Raw genomic sequence first — 22,120 nt, forward strand, 5'->3', positions numbered from 1 at the left:
AGGGGCGTTGTTGTAAACAGCGCTTGAGTAAGCGGCCGACGTCGGTGCGCGTCACAGCCGCAAGATGGCGTAATACGTGCGACGCTGCTTTTGACGTTCGTGCATGAGTTTTTTTTGGTTCCTTCTACTTTGAAAACGCCAGGAAGTGATTTTTCCTAGCGCGCCGCTTAGTCCACGCACGGCCGATCGAGGATGTGCTGGAAGGCGTTAGCCGCGACGCGAGCCGTTCGACTAATCGGTATTTCGATTTCGAGTACGTAGTACTCTGCCTCAGCAAGGCGCGCACGAGGTCCCGCGATTGGCCAGTTTACGAAAACGACGATGGCTCCGTGAGGAGAGGAGAACATGGCTGCGACGCAAGCCGAGAGCCAACAAAACGATGTGAAGTTGAGCGAGTCCGTGAAATGCGCACAGAAGCGTACGCAAGTCGGTGGGAATAGTGCGAGTGCTAGTGCGAAGCAGCAGCTGGATCCGGAGCCGGACGATAAAGTGTCCCGGGGCGCGGCCCAGCTGCTTAAATATGTGAATCGCGGCGGGGACACGGGCTACGAGATGAGTCAATACCGCGAGGACATTGGCGGACACACTGCTGCCGGTGAGGTAAAATCGCCGCGTGAGGTTGGCCAGGCGCCTCAGGAGTCCGTTGGCAAGCAAGAGGGTCACGATGCGTCCGGCCACCCCGGCCACCCCGGCCACCCGTTCGCGCCAAACGTGATACGTGACTACGCCGACGAATACAGCAACAAAACCAGCGAATTCGCCGCCAGCAAGTCACTTGCTGACTATCCAGCCGGTAAGCAGCTACCGGAGTACGTAGCCAAGCATGCAGACTTCCCTAGCAAGCAGCTGGACTACCATGGTAAACACTTGATGCACGAGAGTGAGCGGGCGCACAGGGCCGAGATGGAGGAGCATTATTCCGCCTCCAAGATCGAGTCTCGTCTGACGTATGTCAGCGCCAACCCGGGTAGCTACTCGGGCCAGCCGAGGTTTCTGTCCGGACAGAGTATATCCCAGGCCACCGGCCCCACACCTACGCTGAACCAGTTGTTGCAAGCATCCACTCCGGTGCATCGGATTCATGGAAATTATCCTGGAATGGCACCAGAGTCCTATCAACAGCCGTGGCCTATGCAGAGGCCACCGGTTGTACCTCCCGTTTATCCGCAATCTAGCCAGCGTCCTCCACAGACAGTGAGTGAAACAGACTTGCGATTTGACTTTCGCGCTGCAAAGTTTCACTTAGGTTAAGCACAACGGTGAAGCATAGCGTAGCATTGAGCTGCGGTCCGTTCTTTATTCTCAGCTTCTCGAAACGCTTCCGATCTCTCTCATGGTTCTTAGACTCTAAGTATACCTGATTTCTACGTATGTGATTCTAATTACCCGCGTGTCTTTCAAACCATCAGGGTTCACCGAGATTACACACAGGGCCAGGAGGACAGAGTTCTCCGACACCCATGCAATATCAACAATATACCCAACGATATTCCTCCCCTGCAAGACCTCATGCACCGTATAGTCACCATCAGGTAAACAGATTTACTTTCCAATTTCAATCCGTAGCTTGAATTCGCGCCGGTCAATTAGAGGGAACTAACTCGATTAGATCTCTGGCGTTACTAAGAGATGTTTACTTATATCTTTTTAGCTAAACTCTTATACGACGCAAACCAGTCATCCATCAAGCTTATACACAGAACAAAGGGGGTGGAATCAAGGCGGTCCGCCAAATCCACCACCACCACCGAGTAATCAAGTTACTCCATCGGGTCAGTCACCGCAGCGTGCTTTGTCTCAATCACCGGCTCCACCACCTGCTGCATCACCGCAGCCGCAGGTTACTAGCCAGTCCCAAGTGAGTATCGGTGGAAAACCGACGCAGTTACTAGCTGCTGATAGTTTCTAATACCGCTGGGGTGTGTTAACGTTTTTAGAAACAATCATTTACTCATGTTACCATGGAAGAATCCACTTAGCAACATAAATGTATTTCAATATCTTTACTCGGTGTGTTAAAACACAATCTTACTGCGAAAGAGACATAAAGTAATTAATATGGTCTTTTCAAGGAGACATTAGATAGAATAGTTGGTAGTAATTGCGTGATTGGCCTGAGACATTGCTCTTTTTTTAAGAGTGACAATATGTTGATATCAAGAGTACTTTTAATAGATGTGAATTAGATATATAAATAGATTGCGAGAATATACGAAATATATGTATATAACGGATCATTTAAGTGTATAAATAAGTTATAAAGAGGAATTTTTCATCTTCGTCTTTTATCTTCACGAATTCACGATGTGACACATTGAATTCTACGGAGTTTAACTTGCCTGAGTATTTGAACATTGCGGAACGATATGTACACACGCGACAGAACCAATGGTGTTCGCAGATATTTTCAAGAACATATCACTCGTAATTGAAACATACGATAAAAGTATATGTAATTTAGGAATAATTCACAAATGTATGTGTACGCGTAGAGTATTTCCTTGATGTGAAGTCGGACTATTGACAAAATTCATCTCTCCTTTCAGGCTTTCCACAATCTGCAACAGCGAGCGACAACACCAAATACTCAAGGGATCGATTCTGGGGTGAGTTTCCGCCACACGTATTTGAAATAGATTTAACCTAACCACGGCTGAAAAAAGAAAGATTCAGTACATCGACATCGCATCTAGATCTGCTCTCTCTCTCCCCTAAGACGACGGCTGAGGCGAATGCGCGCGAAGAAAAAAAAAGCGTTTAAAGCATCGGGAACGTAGCAAACAAGTTTTTGCACGCGATTGCATAATCCCAGCCGTGACAGGAACATTGTCGTAAAGCATTCACATATAACTCCGAGCCTATTCTTTTCTCCCGTGTCGCGAAAGCGACACGATGTGTACCGACACACCGGCCGAGTTGTGCCTGAATTTGAGAGGCCGCACGTGCGTGCGAGAGCATCATCATCCTCATCATCCAGTCAGCGAGGACGAAGCCGACCACTCGGCGGCCTTCCGCGCGACGGGATTGAGCGACGGCTCGGCCGAACGGCGAATTCTCCGTCTCACGGAGTGCCGTTCGGTCTTCGGCATGATCTTAGTGCTCGGTCAAGCACTTTCCCGACGAAAAGAGCAAGCGAGAGTGAGCGAAAGGGAGGCCTCTCGTGAAGAGCGCAAGGAGTTCGGCGACTAGGGAAGTGGTGGAAGAGGAGGAGGAAGGGGAGGATGAGTAAGGGCGAAAGAGCGAGGAGGAGAGAGGGAGGAGAGCGCGCGCGGACACAACGACGACGGCGGTGGGGATGGAGAGTACGCTCGGCTCGTAGAGTTCGATTAGGGCGCGAGTTGCGCGGCCGCCGGAGCCCCAGATATTAGCGACTTCCCCGCTGTTTCCCCGCCGCGTGTAGCGCGCGCGCGCGCCCGGTTTCATCCCCACTCCGGCCGCGTTTACATGGGTAGGTAAACGAAAGAAGCCGAGAGCGGCGAGCGCGCGCGGATAACGCGCGACGGAGCAGGCCGAGCGGGAGAGCGCGATTGGTCACTGCCAACGACGGCGGCGGCGCCCCCCCCCCCTCCCCACTTCCGAGCGCGACGTGACGTTTTGTGTTCCGCGCTCGGCTATATTCGGTTCGCCGGATCATGCGACTGTCACTCTGCGACACGCTATCGAACTTCTTGCGCTCCCACGACGACGACGGCGTGGCTCCGAGGCGTCGTCGAAACGCGCGATCGAAATCTACTCTTGCGCGCGACGGATATTCTCTTCGTGGAACGAAGCGGGCGAGCGCGCGTGGCTCCCAGCGGCGGATTATTGCAGGATTACCGCGGACGGAAACTCCGGACGTCGTCGTCACAGCGGCATCGAGCGGTCGGTCGGCCGGTCCTCCGGCCGCGATACACTCCTCGAGATAATATCCCGCCGCGAGATGCGCGATGCCCGAAGGGAAATAGGATATCGTGGGATCGAGCGGGCGAACGTCGGCTCGGCCACCGGGCGGCGGAGTGTTCGCGATCTTTAAGTTAACCGCACGAATCGTTCGCGTAATACATGCGCTCTCGATGCCGCCGCCGCGAGCGAGTACCCGCCATGTTACCACGGCGACTCCGATCTACGGCGTTGCGAAACAACGAGGTCGCCGGATCTATTCCGCGACCGCGAGAGAAATCAATCTACCGAGACACCGTGTATAATACGATCGACGTTTGCTTCTCTCTCTCCCCCCCCTCCCCTCTTTCTTTTTCCAGGCATTTTCGCGAGCGTCGGTCAATGTCGATTATGAAACAGAGCGAGGTGAAAAGAAGTTTGTAGTATATTCTCGTGTCTCTCTCTCTTTTTGAAAAAGGAGGAAAAACCTAAGATTTTCTTTATATTTTTCGCGACGATAGAAACGGAGAGAATAGCCCTTTGTTTTCTTTTTATTTTGGCGCAGAAGCGACTCGTTGAGAGTTAAGCCAGGAGTTTCCTGTACTCTAGTAAACCGCGGAATATTCTCGAACGGCATGGAGCGACGGTTAAAGGGACCTTACGCGCCGCCACGGTACGTGTACGGTATATATACAGTCAATAAACGTCGATACATCGGCAGTCGGGTTCAAGCGAGCACGATCCGCGCGACTGATGGCCCCGCGCGCGCTCTGCGCAGAGAGAGAAACTAACCGCAGTAGCAGACGATCCAATGTAAACACGGCTGATGGGAACACATGGTATTTAGTCTGCTACAGGTGATCTCACTGCGGACGAAAGCAACGATACACCGGGCTATCGAGACTGCCGTAACAGTGACGCGCGCGCGCGCGAAGAATACAACGCCACGACAATTATTTTCGCGTGCTCTGCTCTCTCTCTCTCTCTCTCTCTCTCGAGTACTGAACTCAACAAAATTACCTCGCTGTCGATCATCAAGCGCTATAATTTTCTTTCTCCCCCTCCCCCTTCATCTCTCTCGCTCACTCGCTCGCTCGCTCGTACTTAACAAATCCCCCGAAGTTGAATGAACCTCGTATTCAGTTGTTGTCACGAATCGCAGTCGGCGGGATAATAACATTACGCCGCGACCGACAGATAAATATAATATTACGTAAGGAACGCTCGCGGGAACACCGCGTGCATATGCCTGCATATATTTATCGCGTATACATACACTCGGTGCACTCACTCTTTCGTGCTCTTCCTCGCTCTCTCTCTCTCTCTCGCTCTTGCATTATTTACGTTTTCATTCACGCGCATCTCTCCGTCGTGTTTGACCAGCTCGAGAGATACCGATCGGACCCCCCTCCCCCTTCCTCCCCCGGTCGTGCACTCACCGGGTATATCTCGTGAAGTTGAACGCGTGTATCGAACGGATTAACATCGGTCGCCCGATAACACACAAATACTACGGTGCCCCGACTCCTCCTTGACAATGGGCTCGTATGAATCAAAACAACGACGTTCCTGATTCACACGATCGCCGGGTTGATGCGAGCATGACTTTTCGTAAACGACTCCCCCGGATTCGGGACTCGTGTTTGAATGCAAATAGGCGTTCAAGAGTCAAACCTCGGTGGTCGGACAGAGTGACCGAGCCGAAAGCGCTTAGCGATCGCGCGCTTAATCCCATCCCCCGGGCCGGGAGTGAGGGAGGGAGAATCGCCGTGGAATCGAACGCGAAGCTGAAAGCGAAGCGAGCGAGCGAGCTTTCGCTTTTCGCCCGTCGATGAACAAAGATAGAGGATTATTATTCGCGTCACAGCTTCAGCGTCGAACGTCCGATCCCGCGCCATTATCCGTCATATGCAATTTTATCCGGGGATGTGACAGTCGGACAGTCACATTTGCAAGTGTATAAATATGAGCCAGGGAGAGTACTTCCTCGCTAAAATTCATTATTTATAGAAGCGGATATTATTAGATGACGAAATCGCCCCATTTTGTTCATCGAGAATCGCGGTCGGCGTTCCTACTTGAGTGACACGCGTATATTTTCCGTCTTTTTTTTCTCTTTGTTAATTGATTGCTTGGGTACGGGAGACCTATAATGAGACGAGGACTCTATTGTGATGGAGAGAAAGAAAGAGAGAAATGCATATTTTAATGCATAGGACACAGCGAGAGATCGCATATAGACGCAAGTCTCGGCGCGGCCAGGCTTTACTGGGGCACGCGAATTCGCCGATCGAAAAGAGCCGAAGTCGCACGACGCTCGCCGACCGCTCGCTGCGCCACGGGCGTCGCGTGCATGTGTGAGAGCATGTGGAGTTCACACAGGGCGATCTATGTGCCGTATGTTCAATGGGTTGCGATAGACGCGAGAAGAAGCGACCATCCGACCGACTTCACAACGTGACATTTTTTGGAGCACCTTTGGAAGCGCGCGATACTCGCGAGACGGACCAAGAGAGAGAGAGAGAGATCCGAGCGTTTCCCGCCGAGAGACACGCACCGAACAGAAGCGCAAACGAATGACCGAACGAATGAATGAATGAAAATAGATAGATCGAGAAACGAGCAGCCAGATCGCGACAGAGCACGCCACCAGCTTCTCGCCGACGAAGTCCCCGAGACACAGAGAGAGCTTTTTCAGGACGATTCCTCCTCGGCACTCTCGGGGATATTACCGCTGGTATACGGTCCTCGAGGCTCGGCGAAAACGGCCGAGCGTCGCCGAACGCTTGCCGCGCCACGAAAGAACGCCCTTCAATCGCAACAAGCGACGAGGCGAGCCAGCCAGCTAGACGCGAAATCCGCGTAGAGGCGAACGTCTCACGACGAAAACGACCCCGATAAAAGAATCACGTTTTGCCGTTTGCGCGACGCGGTACGGCCACGTACGCGCAGGTTGCATTACTCTTCATCGCGACCCCGAGCAAGGATAATATAACCTGCTTGATGCGCGCGCGCGTCGATCGCTCGCTACGCACGCACGCACGCACGCTCTCACTCGCTCGTTCACTCACACAGCAAACAGAGACAAACAGGCGAGATCGTCACCACGAACGAACGAACGACACGGGGATTGGCGCGCGCGCGCGCGAGGGAGAGAGAGAGAAATATTACTACGTAATCCTACGTGCCCTCTGAAGTCGCGATAGACCTCGTCCCGTGACACGGAGCTCTTAGGCAGACTTATTGACACAACATGCGACGCTCGAGGAGAGCGAGAAGGCACGCGCACGACGGCGAAACGACGGCGGAGTAGAGCGCGCCCGACCACAACGTCGACGAACACACATGCGGAATACAACGGCCGAGAGAACAGGAATCTAATGCCCGCGTTTGACCGGTACGCCAGCGGCACTGGCCCGATTAACTTCTGGTTCGCGGCGAAAGACTACCGAGATTCGAAACTCTTTTCGCTCTTCTTCTTCCTCCTTCCGCTCCTGTCTCTTTCTCTCTTTTTTCCCCGTTGCTCTTCGAGTTACTTCGCATAGTTGGACAAACATGTGAAAGCGCGCAACTACAGGAGCAATTACGCTTCTCTTCCTCTGTCGTTTCTCTCTCTGTCTCTCTTTTGCTCTATCTATATCGCTCTTTCGCGCTCTCTTGCTCTCTCTCACACTCTCTCTCTCTCTCGTCGCTGCTGCTGCTGCTCGTCGTGCTTTAGCCGTGGAGAGCCGGGTAACGCCTCTCCTTCGATCTCCGCGTCATGCCGAGAGTCCTTGTGCCGCGCTGCTTATGTACCGTACGATCGCTCGTACGCCCGAGGAAGTGTTTAATCGCCATCCGCACGGACCAACTATACGCGGCCTGGTAGGTGTAATGATGTGCCTGAATTTTCTTTCGTTCCTCTCGGCCTCACTCGCTCTCTCTCCGTCTCTCTTCCTCTGCCGCCGTCTCACTCGCTCTCGTCTAATCCCCACTTTCTCTCTCTTGCTCTTCTCCCCCCTCTTCCGTTCTCTCTCTCTTTCTCTCTCGTTCTCTACCCTTATCCTGACCTCTCTCTCTCTCTCTCTCTCTCTCTTTCTCTCTCTAGTCCTATACCTCCTATCCTCGTCTCTGTTCCGCTCTCTTTCTTCCTCCCTCTACTCCCCTCCTCCTGAAACACATATGCACGCACACACACATACACAGGTGCGAACACAACGCGCATTTACACGGACGCGTATATATCATACATGGAGGCACACAGGCGGAGAGCAGCCGCTCGTTGCGATGCATCGTTGTGACGGACAACCCGTACGAAGTGCGTATACACGCGGGCACATGCATACGCGATTTCGACCGGAGATACAACGCGGTGTTGTGTGTTTCGCGAACTGACTGACGAACGAGTGGAACGACGCCGCGTGCCGTCATCGCGACGACGACGACGGCGGCGGCGGCCACGACGATGACGACAACGGCAGCGACGACGACGTTTCGCCTTCTCCCTCGCTCGCAGGCAATACAAGATTGTGTGACATTCTAGAAAAAAAAACTTGGTGGATATTAACCGTCGCGCGCGCCAGACTCGAATAATATGGGCGACACCGCTGCTGCTACTCTTGCTGCTGCTGATGGTGGACTCACACCGAACGGCCGTCGTCGTCGTATCGGCGTCGATTGATTTTTGAGAAGCAAGAAACACGCGATTGTGAATCCCCGTTCCGTCGAACGCCGAGCACGCCCGTCCGCCCGTCGTCGTGGTGGGCCACGAAGGCGACGCTCATCGCGCTAACAATCGGCCCGTGCTGTTGCTGCAACCAGTGTAACAATGAACACTCGCACTGTTCCTCGCTCAGAGGTCTTCGCGCGCGCCCGATGAAACGCCAGTAGTGATCGGAGGAACGAAGTGGATTCTATCTCGTGGATCCTTTTGCGGATTTTCATCGCCGACCACTGTGCGCGGGTCGCAACCGTTTGTCCGCCGAGTGTGCCCGAGTCTCGTGTTTTGATCGCGGACTGTGTCGTCGTCGCTGCTCCCTGACTGAACCTCCACCTGAGAGAAACTGTGACCTAGTTCAAAACACTGCGACCGACGGTCGTAGCATTGATACAGTGCGATGCACGAGTCTGAAGCGCTCGTGTAAAAGTTATGCCTGTAAAATGTAAGCACGCCCGCTGCTCAGTACGGCCTGTAAACATTTACACCTTCGTTCGTTATTCGAGTTTTATCTCATCGTAATGTCTTGGCGATGTCTTAACGGCGATACACAGTCGCAAACCCGGAATTGAGCAATTGTCTGTGTTGAGAGCTGCCGCACTCTTGAATGTTATTTCTCCCCCTGTTTCGCGATGAACAGGCTCTCCTAGTGCAAAGTGTCATCCGTATGATTTGATTTGTGTTGCAGGAGTTATCAGGACAGAATAGTAACGACAGTTCGAATGGACCAGCTTGTCCAGGGACACCGAATTCTCAGGGGATGAGACCCACCCCGTCACCTACAGGATCCACAGGTTCTCGCTCGATGTCCCCTGCTGTTGGTCGGTCTTTTTTACGTCTGTCTCTTTTTTTCACTCGCATTTGTACTTAGTAACGAAACGTTGTAATTGCAGATTGGGTTATGCGGGATGTCCCAGAGTTACAGAGATACTGTCTTGGTAACATATGCCTTTTGATGAATTTGGAATCGATCTGTCAGATTAATAGAGCTTAGTAGATCTGGGATATTCTGCATATTATACTTAAATGTGTCTACGTAAAAACTATTGGCGTTCGTAACAGTGACATTTAAATGTGTAATCTGTGTGTGTTGTGTATAAGACTTGGTCTGTCACTTTCTCTCTCTCTCTCTCTCTCTCTCTCTCTCTCTCTCTCTCTCTCTCTTTCTATCTCTTTATCGTCATTTGAGCGTGTCTCTAAAAATTTGTTTCCGAATGTGCAGGCCAACAAAACGTTCAGATGCCTCCTCGTCCGTCGAGTAGCCAGTCGGATGGTAGTGGACCAGCACGCATGAGTCACTCTCCTATGACCACTCAAGGTACACATTCATTCCTGCGCTCTCGTTGTTTATCCTTGTGTAACTTACGTCGAAGATTGCAAGAAATAAAACGCTCGTCGTTTCCACAGGAGCCTACCAGCAGCCATTGGGTCCGTCACCGCACATGCACAGCTACAAAATGAACAGCAGCGGTCCTGGCGTGGTGCAACCAGGACCCGGCTCGACGAGTCTCGGCGGGATCAGCCCAATGGGTGGCGGGATGGGATATGCGGCCGGTGGGACCGGTAGCGGTCAACCTGGGGGTTATCACGCCCAGTCCACATATCCGCCTCCGCGTCCTCACATGCAGTTCACGCAAGGATATCCGACACCGGCGAACTCGCAACCACCACCCAACAATCAGTATCAGCCTCCCAACAGACCCAACAATTTAGTACAATATCCACCGTACACGGTAATTGCCGATCTCAATTATATTAGCGGCATTCAAATGTGATGTTCATTCCGGTATCTCCGCCGAGCCGAGGTTGACGGACGACGCGCTTAACGTTACCCACCGTTCTGCCTTTCAGCATAAAATGGGATTCAACAGCGTGCCGCCAGGGATGCCGCCGAGTCCGGGACCACCGCAGGTTTACGGCGCCACCGGTACGGCCGGTATGGTGCCGCCGGGCGCTCCCGGGGTGCCGGTTATCGGTAACATGGGGCCGCCGGCGAGCTCCATGGGCCCACCGCCGCCGTCTCCCAATCACATAAGCAACCAACCACCACCCACCAGTTCAGCGGTACCTCACTTGCATACCCCGGCGGCCACACCGCCTCTCAATCACGAGGGCAGTCCGATGCCGCCGCCGAGCACTACACCAAACTCGCATCCCGCTTCGGCACCGACGCCAACCAGCCACAATTCCGCAGATCTCACGGCTGAGACTTCCAACGACAGTGGCATTACTACCACCGCTTCAGGTATACGCGAATACCTTCAGATCTCAACGTCAATATCGTCCTCTTGTGCGAACGAATAACGAAATTGAAATTGTCTCGTGCGTAGGTACGTCAGCTATAAATGTCATATCTACTTCAAGCGGTACTGTCACGTCTGTAATAACGACAGGTCCAGACGGCACGTCTCTGGATGAAGGCTCACAACAGTCAACGTTGTCTAATGCATCAGCCGGTTAGTACAGCTTCTCTCGCATTCGTGTACGTGTGCGCATCACATGTGTCTCTCTCACGAGTCTGAGAAGTTTTTCCTTCTACATCCACATAAGTTGAGCTGTTTTACACAATTGTATATGTAAAGGAAAATATCCGATCTTGGGGGAAGTAATCCGATGAACCGTAATAGCGAACGTGTTAACATGTCCGCGGCCGCTGACGCAGTGGAAGAACCGCGGTGTTACGTCAGCGTTCGCGAATGTGTTGATATCAGTGCGATAAAGCTCGTTCTTGAAATCGTGCACGAGCACAATTCATCGTAACCGAATGTATGTTCTTCTTCAGCTTCTGGTGAAGATCCAGCATTTACGCCAAAAGTTCGGAAAGAAATGATGGGAGGATATCACAGCCATCCCGCGACACCGCAGAGTACAGTCCCGTCTCCTGGTGCTGCTAGCATTAATTCAATCCACGAGGAATATTCCGACATGAACAGTCCTGGTTGGCCACGTACTCCTGCTAGTCCCGTACGTAGCTCAGCTTCAACTTTTAGATTGCTGTACACATCAGTAGAGGGCTACACGTACATGACACACATAAATATGCGCGCGTTTGCCAGCAGTATCACATGATATTGATATATTATTCCGATGTACTCAAGTTAAAACAGTCAACCGAGTAGCTCAAATATCAAGTTACGCCATGATCGTTTGAATCTTCAATATTTTAATATTTTACAGGTGTTTAACAGTCATGTGCCTCAAGACCCGTACAGATCTAAGGTTATTGTTTTTTCACTACAAATATTTGCTATATCGTCAAAGTGCTAATCCCCTCCCCCCCCCCTGCACTCCACGCTTTAGGCTTTTACCCCTGTACTAACCTCTATTTTTTTTTCTTGGCACACACGCATAATCATATTAATCCGATCGAGTTCATAATGTCACGTCTATGAAAGTTACGAATAGCTCTGAAACTACATAATTTTCGATACATTGTTCCTTGTACTCTTTTTCTAATTGGTACGGTGATGTCTTGCAGTTTGTCATTGATTGATGTTTAATATTTTAGACTGAACAATGTTGTGACAATGTCAATACGAGTTAAATACTTGGCCATTTAATTTACTTTTGTATTTTTAATTTCCAAATTTACTTCTTGATTATGAGAGAGATATGATGCGCAATGCAATAAGCAATGTGACGTGATAAAAATAATACAAAACACTGGTGATATAAAAGCTGTGACAGTGCAACATATAATATAAACGTGATTCACTGAAACAATATGCGTACATCGTGTTGAAATATTTCTCGCACTTACGATACCTCTTACGAATTTTAATTCCCATTTTGTGTTACTACTAATTTTCTCCATTATTTGCTTAACAGCAGAACATTAATTTACTCATCATCAGCATGTATCCAATTTACTAGGCTGCGTGCTAAGCATCGCGCTGTCACCCATTATATCCTCTAGTTAATATTACATTTGTTAAGTGAAAACCTCTTTGTGAGCCGCGCTTTGAAGGGGGAAGGAATATTGTATCATCTAGGAATAACGATTGAATTTTATGATCTGCGGATTTACCTGGTGTAAATACACACATCTCACTAATGGTAATACGAAGGACAGATTAGCGGCTGGTGCCAATTAAAACGTTTGAAATAAGTGGGAAAAAATGTACATTATATAAGTATCAAACAGAACAGTGTTTTTATGCATGTTAGATATAGTTCTACGAACATCGCGATCACGTTCGCAGCTTCACAATCGGTAATCGTTCTATGTTCTAATATGTTTTAGTTCCGATGATATATACGCGACATTCTTATCGAATCCGTATATTGATGAAGTTGCAGATGCGACGTGTTACCGTGTAATTAAGCAGCCTGTAATTATGCAATTTTCAGAAGCCAGATAGCCTGGCAAAGTTATACGAAATGGACGACTCGATGGAACGAAGAACCTGGCTGGACAAATTGGTCACTTTCATGGACGAGCGAAGAACACCAATCACCAGCTGTCCCACCATCTCCAAGAACCCCCTCGATCTATTTCGGCTATACATCTACGTGAAGGAGAGGGGGGGCTTCATGGAGGTATGCAAGGTGCAGTGTAGTTCCATCTAGCCCTCGGTGTCTTACGTAGTTCTATTGTTTCAATATTGTTGTATGTGTTTTTTGCATTCTTTATACGGCTTTACACATTTTTGAGGTGTCCTTTGTCGATCACTCTGTCGTTGACAAAACTCGGGGTAACTCGACGATACATAAGAATTCTTTGCAAGTGTTTCTTGAAGTTCACGTCGAGTATGATGAGACTCCTTCGATCGACAATATGTCCGACACACTTCAAAACACGCTTTATTTTACTTGCTGAATTTTTCTATGCTGAATTTTGTGCATGGTACATATAGTTATATATACATATATATATACACATCGTATTACTTTTGTGCTATACTAGTATTCCCTTTCTCGTATACTGTGCAAAACATGAAAAAGAAGGGAAGAGCTTAACATGTCTTTTCTTAAAGTAGTCGTTCAACGAGTATGGAAACATCCTGACCTACAAACCTTGGTGCTATATGGAATTATTCTAATAGTCACAACTGAAGAATAAACTTTTAATGTGTCGAAATGTAATAACGGTAATTCGTTCCGATTGTTCTCTGTATATCTCACTCGTACGTTTTTGTTCTTCTTCTTTTTTTTTCCTTTTTTTTTTTCGTATACTTGCATGCGTTTAGAGGTTTCGCCATTCCGTGCCGAAATATCATTTTCTGAGAGTGGTATCTCGCGCCAAAGCGCCGGCCGATGCCTTACGTCTTTTTTACGTTCTGCGTTTTCTTTTCTCTTTTGGACATGCAGATTTATTTTTATCTGTGTGTGAAATTCGACGTTGAAGTCGCCACTTGGCGCGAGCATAATGAAGAAAGTGAGTTTCCTCCTTTAGGTCACGAAAAACAAAACCTGGAAAGACATCGCCGGTCTGCTGGGCATCGGTGCAAGCAGCAGCGCCGCTTACACCCTGCGTAAACATTACACGAAGCATCTGTTGGCGTTCGAGTGCCACTTCGATCGTGGTGGCGTGGATCCGCAGCCTATCATCAATCAAGTCGAGGCGGGTTCGAAGAAGAAGGGATCCAAGGGAACTGCTTCCGTACCATCACCGGGTAAAGACACATCTGCGAAACCTCACAAGAAAAGAAGTGCTTAAACCGTTTTAAACCCGCGTGAAATTTCGTAATTTACATATTCAAGATGTTGCATGCATTTTGAGCGTCTGGACCATTTTCGTTGTTTTTCATGATACGAAACGTCTTCTATATGAATCAACTTGCATCGGGGGACATTCGATCAAACTAAAAACGCCTTCCTCTTGTAGGTTCTTCCAATTCTCAAGATTCCTTTCCCGCCGCCGGTTCGAGCAACACATCTATGGACGGTTATGGAAGTTATCAGAGCAGTTACGCAGGTGGTACACCGGGTGGTCCGTCATCGGAATACACACCGCCACCACCTAGGCCACCCAGTCAGAGTAGCGCACCATCGGCTCATCAAGGTACGTCGGCACAATTCACACACCTTGACACTAGATTACTAGTTATTCATGATTCGGTTTACTTAATCGCGCTTCGCATTATCGAGAATCGCTTTTGCGTCACCGGTGTTGTTCGCATTTTCATGTTCATTAACATGCTTAATCTAGCAAGATCGTTGAGAATCTTCTATGAAAGACTCAGAATTAGGAATGAGCGATACAGTAAAAAATATCGACATTTCGATACGTATCGTAAATAAAAATATTGATACGCCAAAAATATGAGATTGTATTAGACCAATGCTTTTTAGTCGATCGATATTTTTATTTATGATACGTATCAAAATATCGATATTTTTTTACTGTACCGCCATCTCTACTTGTAATCCCACATTTCAGGTTGTTTCTCTCCCCGAAGAAGTGAATCGAAGTGTTCACGTCGGAAACAAATCCATAAAAGCCGCGGCAACCGACTCGGCCGCCAATTTAAACAGACTTATGAAATATTTTGTGTATGTTTTTTAAGGAATACAACAAGGCAGTTACCAGAACACGGGCTCTTACCAGAACTACCCGCAAGATCAGTACATTCGGCCGCAGGCAAACGCGCTGTCTCAGCAGGGCGAATTCAATCAGCCGTACTCGCCTAGGTCGCATTATCCTCCATATGTACCAGACGTCGACAGGTAAAAAAAAAACAAACGTTGCCTTCATAGAGAGGCACCTCGATACCTCTCTCATTTCACAGACTACACGAATTGCTCATGCTAATTATCTTCTCGCAGGGGATATCCCGGTGGTAATATGCCGCCGAATAACGCTACCGGACAGGATATATACAACAGGTATACGGGCAACCAGCAGCCCGCCAGCTATCCCACGGGAACGCCACCCACTGCGCGGAGCAACAGCTACCCGTCGGGACCACAAGCTCACCCGGCCACCGTGCAACAGCAAACGGCAACCAGCCAACCTTCCTCGCCCTCGCAGCCGCCAGCTGCGTCGTCATACTCCTGTCCGCAAGATTACTATCGACAGGAACAGGTAATTGTTACAGTAATAATTTATCTATCTTGTACCAAGTAACAATAATTAAAGTGTACCTTCTATATCAGGTATATATATTTATATATATTTAGAGTATGCTGCAAATGTGTAAAAATAATATAAAAATGATTGAAAAGTTGGCAAAGCCATCTCTTGGAAAACATAAGGGTACCCTCTTGCATCGTAGGGAACTTGATCTGAAAAATTCTCTCTCTTTCTATGAAGCATCGTAAGCATGGCAGTTTTTTCTTTTACTTAAAACGTCTATGAATATTGCAGAGTGGGTACGGGGCGCCTGGTGGAACTCAAATATACACCGCAAGCGGAGCGGCCAACAAGAATATGCCGCCGCCGCCTCCGGGTCCCAGCCAACCTAGACGTCACCCAGACTTTGCCAAAGACCAACAGTATCCTCAGTATAATCAACAACGACCAGCGTATCCAGGTAAGTATCCGCGGGACTATTTATGATGCTGATGGAGAAATTGCGCGTTGCGTCACAAGACGCTGGGAATTCCCGACGTCAAACAGGATCCGACGACGATCATTATTGATCCGGAGAAATTTGTTCCAGCAGGATGGCCAAATACTACCAATCAGTACAATAGTAATAGTGGAAACAATAGGGTTCAATACCCGAGCCAGCAAACGCAATCACCATCGCCGCAACAACAGCAGCAGCAGCAGCAGCAAGCGTCCCAGGTTGTCGCTGCCGCACCATCCGCTGCAGCAGTCGGGGGTATGTCCAGTAGTCAACAGTGGGCCAGCCAACAGTCGAACAGGTCTTCGACTCAACCATCTCTGAATGCTATAGCGCACGCACCACCACCGCCGTGGGATCATCGTTACACGAATCAACCGTCCCCTTTGTACCCAACGCCGGGAAATCATCAGGTACTAACTTAACGCTATTATCCGCCTTACTGCTTACGTTAATAATGTTGATTTAACGTTAACTCGATCGTAATCGTTATCCGTCCGACGACATCCTCCCATAGTCGTCACAAATTAATGAGATGTATACTGATGCTTTGCACAGAATCAGCTCGGTGTGAATCCCATGATCAGTCAGCAACCAACGTCAAAGAGAGAAATGACATTCCCTCCTGACAGCGTAGAAGCGATCACGCCTCTTTTGTACAAGCGACGAAAACTGACGCGCGCTGACGTAACACCGATCGAGGCTTGGCGTCTGATGATGTCCTTACGATCGGGTCTCCTCGCCGAGAGTTGCTGGGCCCTTGACGTACTAAACATTTTGTTATTCGACGATTCTTCCGTAAGTATCCCCCCGGCTTGCTACGACGATTCTCCGACGAATGTTAGATTCTCACTCGATTCCGCTTCACAGGTAAGTTATTTCGGACTGGCGCATCTACCCGGATTGCTGGACGTTTTGCTGGAACACTTCTCGCGCGCGCTCACCGACATGTTCGAGTCGTCCGTGAGCGACGACGATCGCTACTGGAACCAAGCGACGGACGGGCCGGAAGTGGACCTCGGCGCGGTGACGCGCCCGATCGATCCCGAGGACCGGACGAAGCTCCTGTCGACATCGAACTACACGTTTCTCTCGAGGAGAGGCCGCCCGGTGAAGATCGTGCCCAGGGACGACGACCTGTTCGTTTTGGACAGCAGGAGGCCTTGGGATCACCAAGAGTGCGAATCGGAGACCGAGCCGTGGCAGGTGGACGCGAACGCTACCAAGTACATCGTGACGTGTTTTCAGTCGGAGGTGGGCACGGTGCCTTTCGCCCGGCTCCTGAGAGACGAGAAGCCGCCGTTGCTGCAGAAGGAGGTCGAAAGCACGGACTCCAAGGACGAAGCCAAAGCGGACGTCGGCGTCCTCGAAACGGTCGATTTCACCCACAAGTCCGGCGAGCTCGGCGACAAGCCGAGCAAGGAGAGCGGCGAGCGCAAGCAGCTGGACAAGAAGAAGAAGACCAAGACCTTGAGCGACGTGCTGTCGAGGATCAAGAAGGAACCCATGGAGATGAACGATCTCACGAGGGAGCTGTTCGAGAAGAAGAACGACGGCTTCAAGAAGGAATGCGACAACGAGACCAAGGCGAACAATAACATGGGCGAGCACTTCGGCGACTCGTCCAAGAACGACGAGGACTCGCTGCCGACGCAGAACGGACTGAACGACTCGGCGGTGATGGCAGCGTCGGTGACGACGACGAGCAACGTCGTCGTCGATATGGACAAGATTGAGGTGAAGACGGACCTGAGCGAAGAGCACGAGATGTCGACGAGGGACGACAAGGAGGGACCAAGATTAAAGATAAGAGATCCGGCCGGGACCCTGAAGCGACGGCGGATAAGCGACTACGAGGACGAGAGCTACTCCAGGGACGAGGCGAGCCTCTACCTGGTGACGGAGACGCAGGACAATCTGGCCCGCCGTTGCGTGTGCCTGTCGACGATTCTGAGGAATCTCACTTTCATCCCGGGCAACGAGGCCGAGTTCGCCAAGAACGTAACGTTCCTCAGCCTGCTTGGCAAGTTGCTGCTGCTGCATCACGAGCACCCGGTCAGGGCGCAGAAGACGCGCAACTACGATCGCGAGGAGGACGCCGACTTCGCGGACTCGTGCAGCAGTCTGCAGGGCGAGGGGGAATGGTGGTGGGACTTTCTGCACCACGTGAGAGAGAATGTCCTGGTGATGGCCGCCAACATATCCGGCCACATGGACCTGAGTCAACACCCGGAGGAGATCTCGCGACCTGTCCTCGACGGGCTCCTGCACTGGGCCGTCTGCCCGGCGGCGCACGGCCAGGATCCCTTCCCGACGGTCGGCCCCAACTCCTCGTTGTCGCCGCAGAGACTCGCGCTCGAGGCGCTGTGCAAACTATGCGTGACCGAGTGCAACGTCGACCTGGTGGTGGCGACCCCGCCCTACTCCCGACTACAGAGACTGTGCTCCGTGCTGACCAGGCTGCTCTGCCGCAGCGAGGAGCAGGTGCTGCGCGAATTCGGCGTCAACCTGCTGCACTTCCTTTCGGCGGCGGACAGCGGCGTAGCGCGCACCATCGCCCTGCAGACGCCTTGCGTCGCCTTGCTCGTAGCGTTCATCGAGCAGGCCGAGTCGAGCGCCCTCGGCGTCGCGAATCAGCTCGGCCTAGCGGCGCTGCGCGACAATCCGGAATCGATGGGCACCAGTCTGGACATGCTGCGGCGCGCCGCCGGCACGCTGCTCAATCTCGCCAGGCATCCGGACAACCGGACTCTGCTGCTGCAACACGAGTCCCGTCTGCTCGCCCTAGTGATGAGTCAGATTCTGGATCAGCAGGTCGCGGCGATAGTCGCGCGTGTGTTGTTTCAGTGTTCGAGGGGCACGTAACTCTCTCTTGTCGGTCGGGACACACAATGAAGATGACGCGCTACGCGTTGATGTTTTACGGTGCCGGCTTAGACACGATACGATACGGCGATAAGTAGCGAGACGCGAACGCGCGACGACAATGACGATGATATGATGACTGCGTCGTTGTGATGCTAATATACGCTGTGTACTGACTGCTAGTGTGTAAAAGGCGATGTGGGAAAGCGGAAGATGGTGAGAGAAAGTGGGAGAGAGAGAGAGAGAATGTGTGTGTATGAGAGAGTTAGTGAGAAGAGAAGGATACTTGACGGAAAGAGAGAGAGAGAGGAAGGAAAGAAGGAAGGAAAGAAGGAAGAAAAAAAGAGAGAGAGACAGGCAAGAGACACGCGCGACGATGCAGCGCACGAGTGAAGGAACAAAAGTGCTGAATAGGCCATGGCAGCGCAATTGTAGTTTTATATCGATTAAACAAGAAGTAAGAAAGTTTAATTATCGGTGTTAGAGCGTGTAGGTATACCCGATGCAATCTCCGCCCATCGGTATACCTTCCCTTCGTGAAATGAATAATATCGATAGTGTAAGATATTTCATAGTTAATGAAAGAAAAAAAAAGATACACATGTAGACATGCGTACATACACACATACGCGTATACACACGCGCGCAACACACAAAAACACGTACATACACCACACGCATGGGAAGAAACACGGAGGTTGGTACAGGCGAAACGCAAATAGGCCCGTACACACGAGTGTACCCGCACAGATACACACACATACACACAAACATGTACACACACGCGCGCGCGAACGTATATACAGATACGAATACACACACGCATACATACATACATATTACGCCGTAAAAATGGACTTTCAAGAAACACACAACGGTCAGCTGCATAATAATATATATACCAAGAAGTATGTCGGCGAACCCTAATGGTGCGATGTGGAACGATATATCGGATGACGAATATATATAAATACTAAACGATAATATAATGCAAATTTTTATATTTGCATGTTTTGTGCTGTAATTAGCGAGTAATTAAGATATTTTGTAGATAACACACACTTCCATTGAATCTTATTCGATTTTTGTGCTACGGCTACGGTGGCGCAAATACATTTGCGGTCGTAAGACCGTAAAAAGTCTCGACTTTAGAAGCACAGGCAGAACTAGAACTGAAGAAAGACAATGCTAGAAGAGAAAAAAAAATAATATGACGTGTGATAACGCCGCTGCTTGAGAGAAAGAGAGCAAGAGGGGGAGAGAGAGAGAGAGAGAGGAAGGAAGGAAGGAAGAGAGAAAAAAGAAGCATGGAAAAAAAGAGGAAGGCATGTGAGAAAAGAGAGAAAGAGAGTGTGAGAACGTGCGTGTGTGTGTGCGGCTGTGTGAATTGCATGCGTATGTGTGTATGCATGTTTGATAGATGTATGAATTTGAGGGTTGTTTGTGGATCTACATATGTATGGTGTGTGCGTATGCATATATGTACGTATGTACGTACGAACGTACGTACAGATGTATGTACGTATGTATGTATGTAAGTTACGATGAAAGTAATTGGTTTAATTTCTTTTTCATTATCTATATGGCGGACCGATATATAAGTGATGTTGCATACGTTTGTTACATTCTTGTATGGCGAAATGAGGCATCATAGTGGAAATTTAAATATATTTAATGTTTAGCAGCTTTCAATTATGAAGAATACAGCAGCAATCGATGTGCGAAAGAAATTATGTAGTCACAAAATGAAGTACTTTCACCGTAACATGTATACATATATATTTGAGTTTTACAAGGAGAGAGAGAGAGAGAGAGAGAGAGAGAGAGAGAGAGAGAGAGAGAAGATGCAAAAGCGTGAAGATACACGTGTTTTTGCGTTACGCGTGCCCGCAAGAAATGCATACGTGCGTGCGTGTGTGAGACAGGTGCGAGTGTGACGTGTACATTGCAGCACCCTTGTGCGTACACGGTGTGTGTGTATGTGCGCGTGTGTGTATATGTGTGTATCCCTAATGTAAAAGAGGGCTTTGCAGAGGAAGAATACGGGAATGCGTGCGCGCGTGTGTTGTGTGTACGTACGTGTATGTGTGTGTATGCACGAAGGATGGGGGTGCCGGTAGAAAAAGGGGTGGGGATAGTGTCTGTGAAAAGAAAAAAATAATACACACGCACACACACACACATACATACACAACCTAGCTTGCGGAAATTAAGTAAAATAACGATTACTTGACATATAAAACAGACTTCGCAGTTTCAATTGTTTTCTTTTTTTTTCTTTCTTTTCTTTTTTTTTCTTTTTTTTTCGACAGCTTTCTAAGGAAAGAGAGATTCGAAAATAGCGATGTCTAACTGCAACCCATTTTGGACTTAAACATATTTATAAACTTGATTAAACGCCGTTGTGATAACGAGAAGTAAGAAAGAAAAGAAAGAAGCGGAAGAAGAAAGAAAAGAAGAGGAAAAACAATATGGAAGATACGGAAAACCGACGTTATAGAAAATAGATGGAAACGGGGTTCTCTGGGCGATAATGTAGAAATGAATATATTAAAAGGATAAAAAAAAAGAAGAGGATTTTTAAATTTAAGCTCGATCGTGCCATTAAACGATTCTAATGGGATATATTTATAACCAAGATTTTATGCTTTTTCAAAGCGCGCATACGTTATTGTAAAACTAACAAATACCGATTGTCAGCTTGCACATATTTTGAAGATTCTTACATACCATACATACATACATTTATCTAATGTAAAATCCCACTATCACGACAAACATCTGCGCAACAGTTAATGAAGAAAAGAAAAAAAGAAACGCATTCGAATTCGTCGTCGCACACTTTCCACTGATATACTTCCTTATTTCATAGAGAACGGATTTAAGGAGAGGGAAAAAAGAAAAAAGGAAGAGAAAGAAATGTATATGTATACACACACATACACACCCACACACACGCGCGCACGCATGCACACACACACACACACACACACACACACACATATATATACATATATAGGACGGACAGAGAATGGGGGGGTTATAAATTTAGTTTTCACACACGACGTGTAACCGTTTAAACGACACTCGATTTCGAATTCTCGCGGAGACTATTAGAACTTATCGAGATAAGTTAAACAGAACACTTTCCCTGGTCCCAGCTTCTCCCCGACCCCAAAGTATCCTACTC

At 49.2% G+C, this 22,120-nt stretch overlaps 1 protein-coding gene across 8 annotated transcripts; it reads left to right on the top strand.

Annotated features, from left to right (window-relative positions):
* Positions 1–75: 75 nt before the first annotated feature.
* Positions 76–19,034, top strand: LOC106749873 (trithorax group protein osa). Of its 8 annotated transcripts, none has more exons than XM_014629761.1 (20): positions 76–1,194; positions 1,410–1,532; positions 1,652–1,858; positions 2,547–2,606; positions 9,243–9,390; positions 9,777–9,872; positions 9,962–10,287; positions 10,406–10,799; positions 10,885–11,010; positions 11,337–11,518; positions 11,732–11,773; positions 12,905–13,102; positions 13,950–14,169; positions 14,382–14,558; positions 15,064–15,223; positions 15,323–15,581; positions 15,864–16,029; positions 16,159–16,478; positions 16,624–16,863; positions 16,936–19,034. In XM_014629761.1, the coding sequence occupies exons 1-20, from the start codon at positions 346–348 to the stop codon at positions 18,928–18,930; spliced, it is 6,288 nt and encodes a 2,095-aa protein (XP_014485247.1). In that variant the 5' UTR covers positions 76–345; the 3' UTR covers positions 18,931–19,034. The 8 variants fall into 8 exon arrangements, with proteins under 8 accessions (XP_014485247.1, XP_014485249.1, XP_014485250.1 ...); XM_014629763.1 differs by having other exon boundaries at positions 16,162–16,478; XM_014629764.1 differs by having other exon boundaries at positions 12,905–13,093.
* The last annotated feature ends 3,086 nt before the right edge of the window (positions 19,035–22,120 follow it).

The sequence above is a fragment of the Dinoponera quadriceps genome, unplaced genomic scaffold (assembly GCF_001313825.1).
Source record: "Dinoponera quadriceps isolate SergipeBrazil2010 unplaced genomic scaffold, ASM131382v1 scaffold3290, whole genome shotgun sequence".
Lineage (NCBI taxonomy): Eukaryota > Metazoa > Arthropoda > Insecta > Hymenoptera > Formicidae > Dinoponera > Dinoponera quadriceps.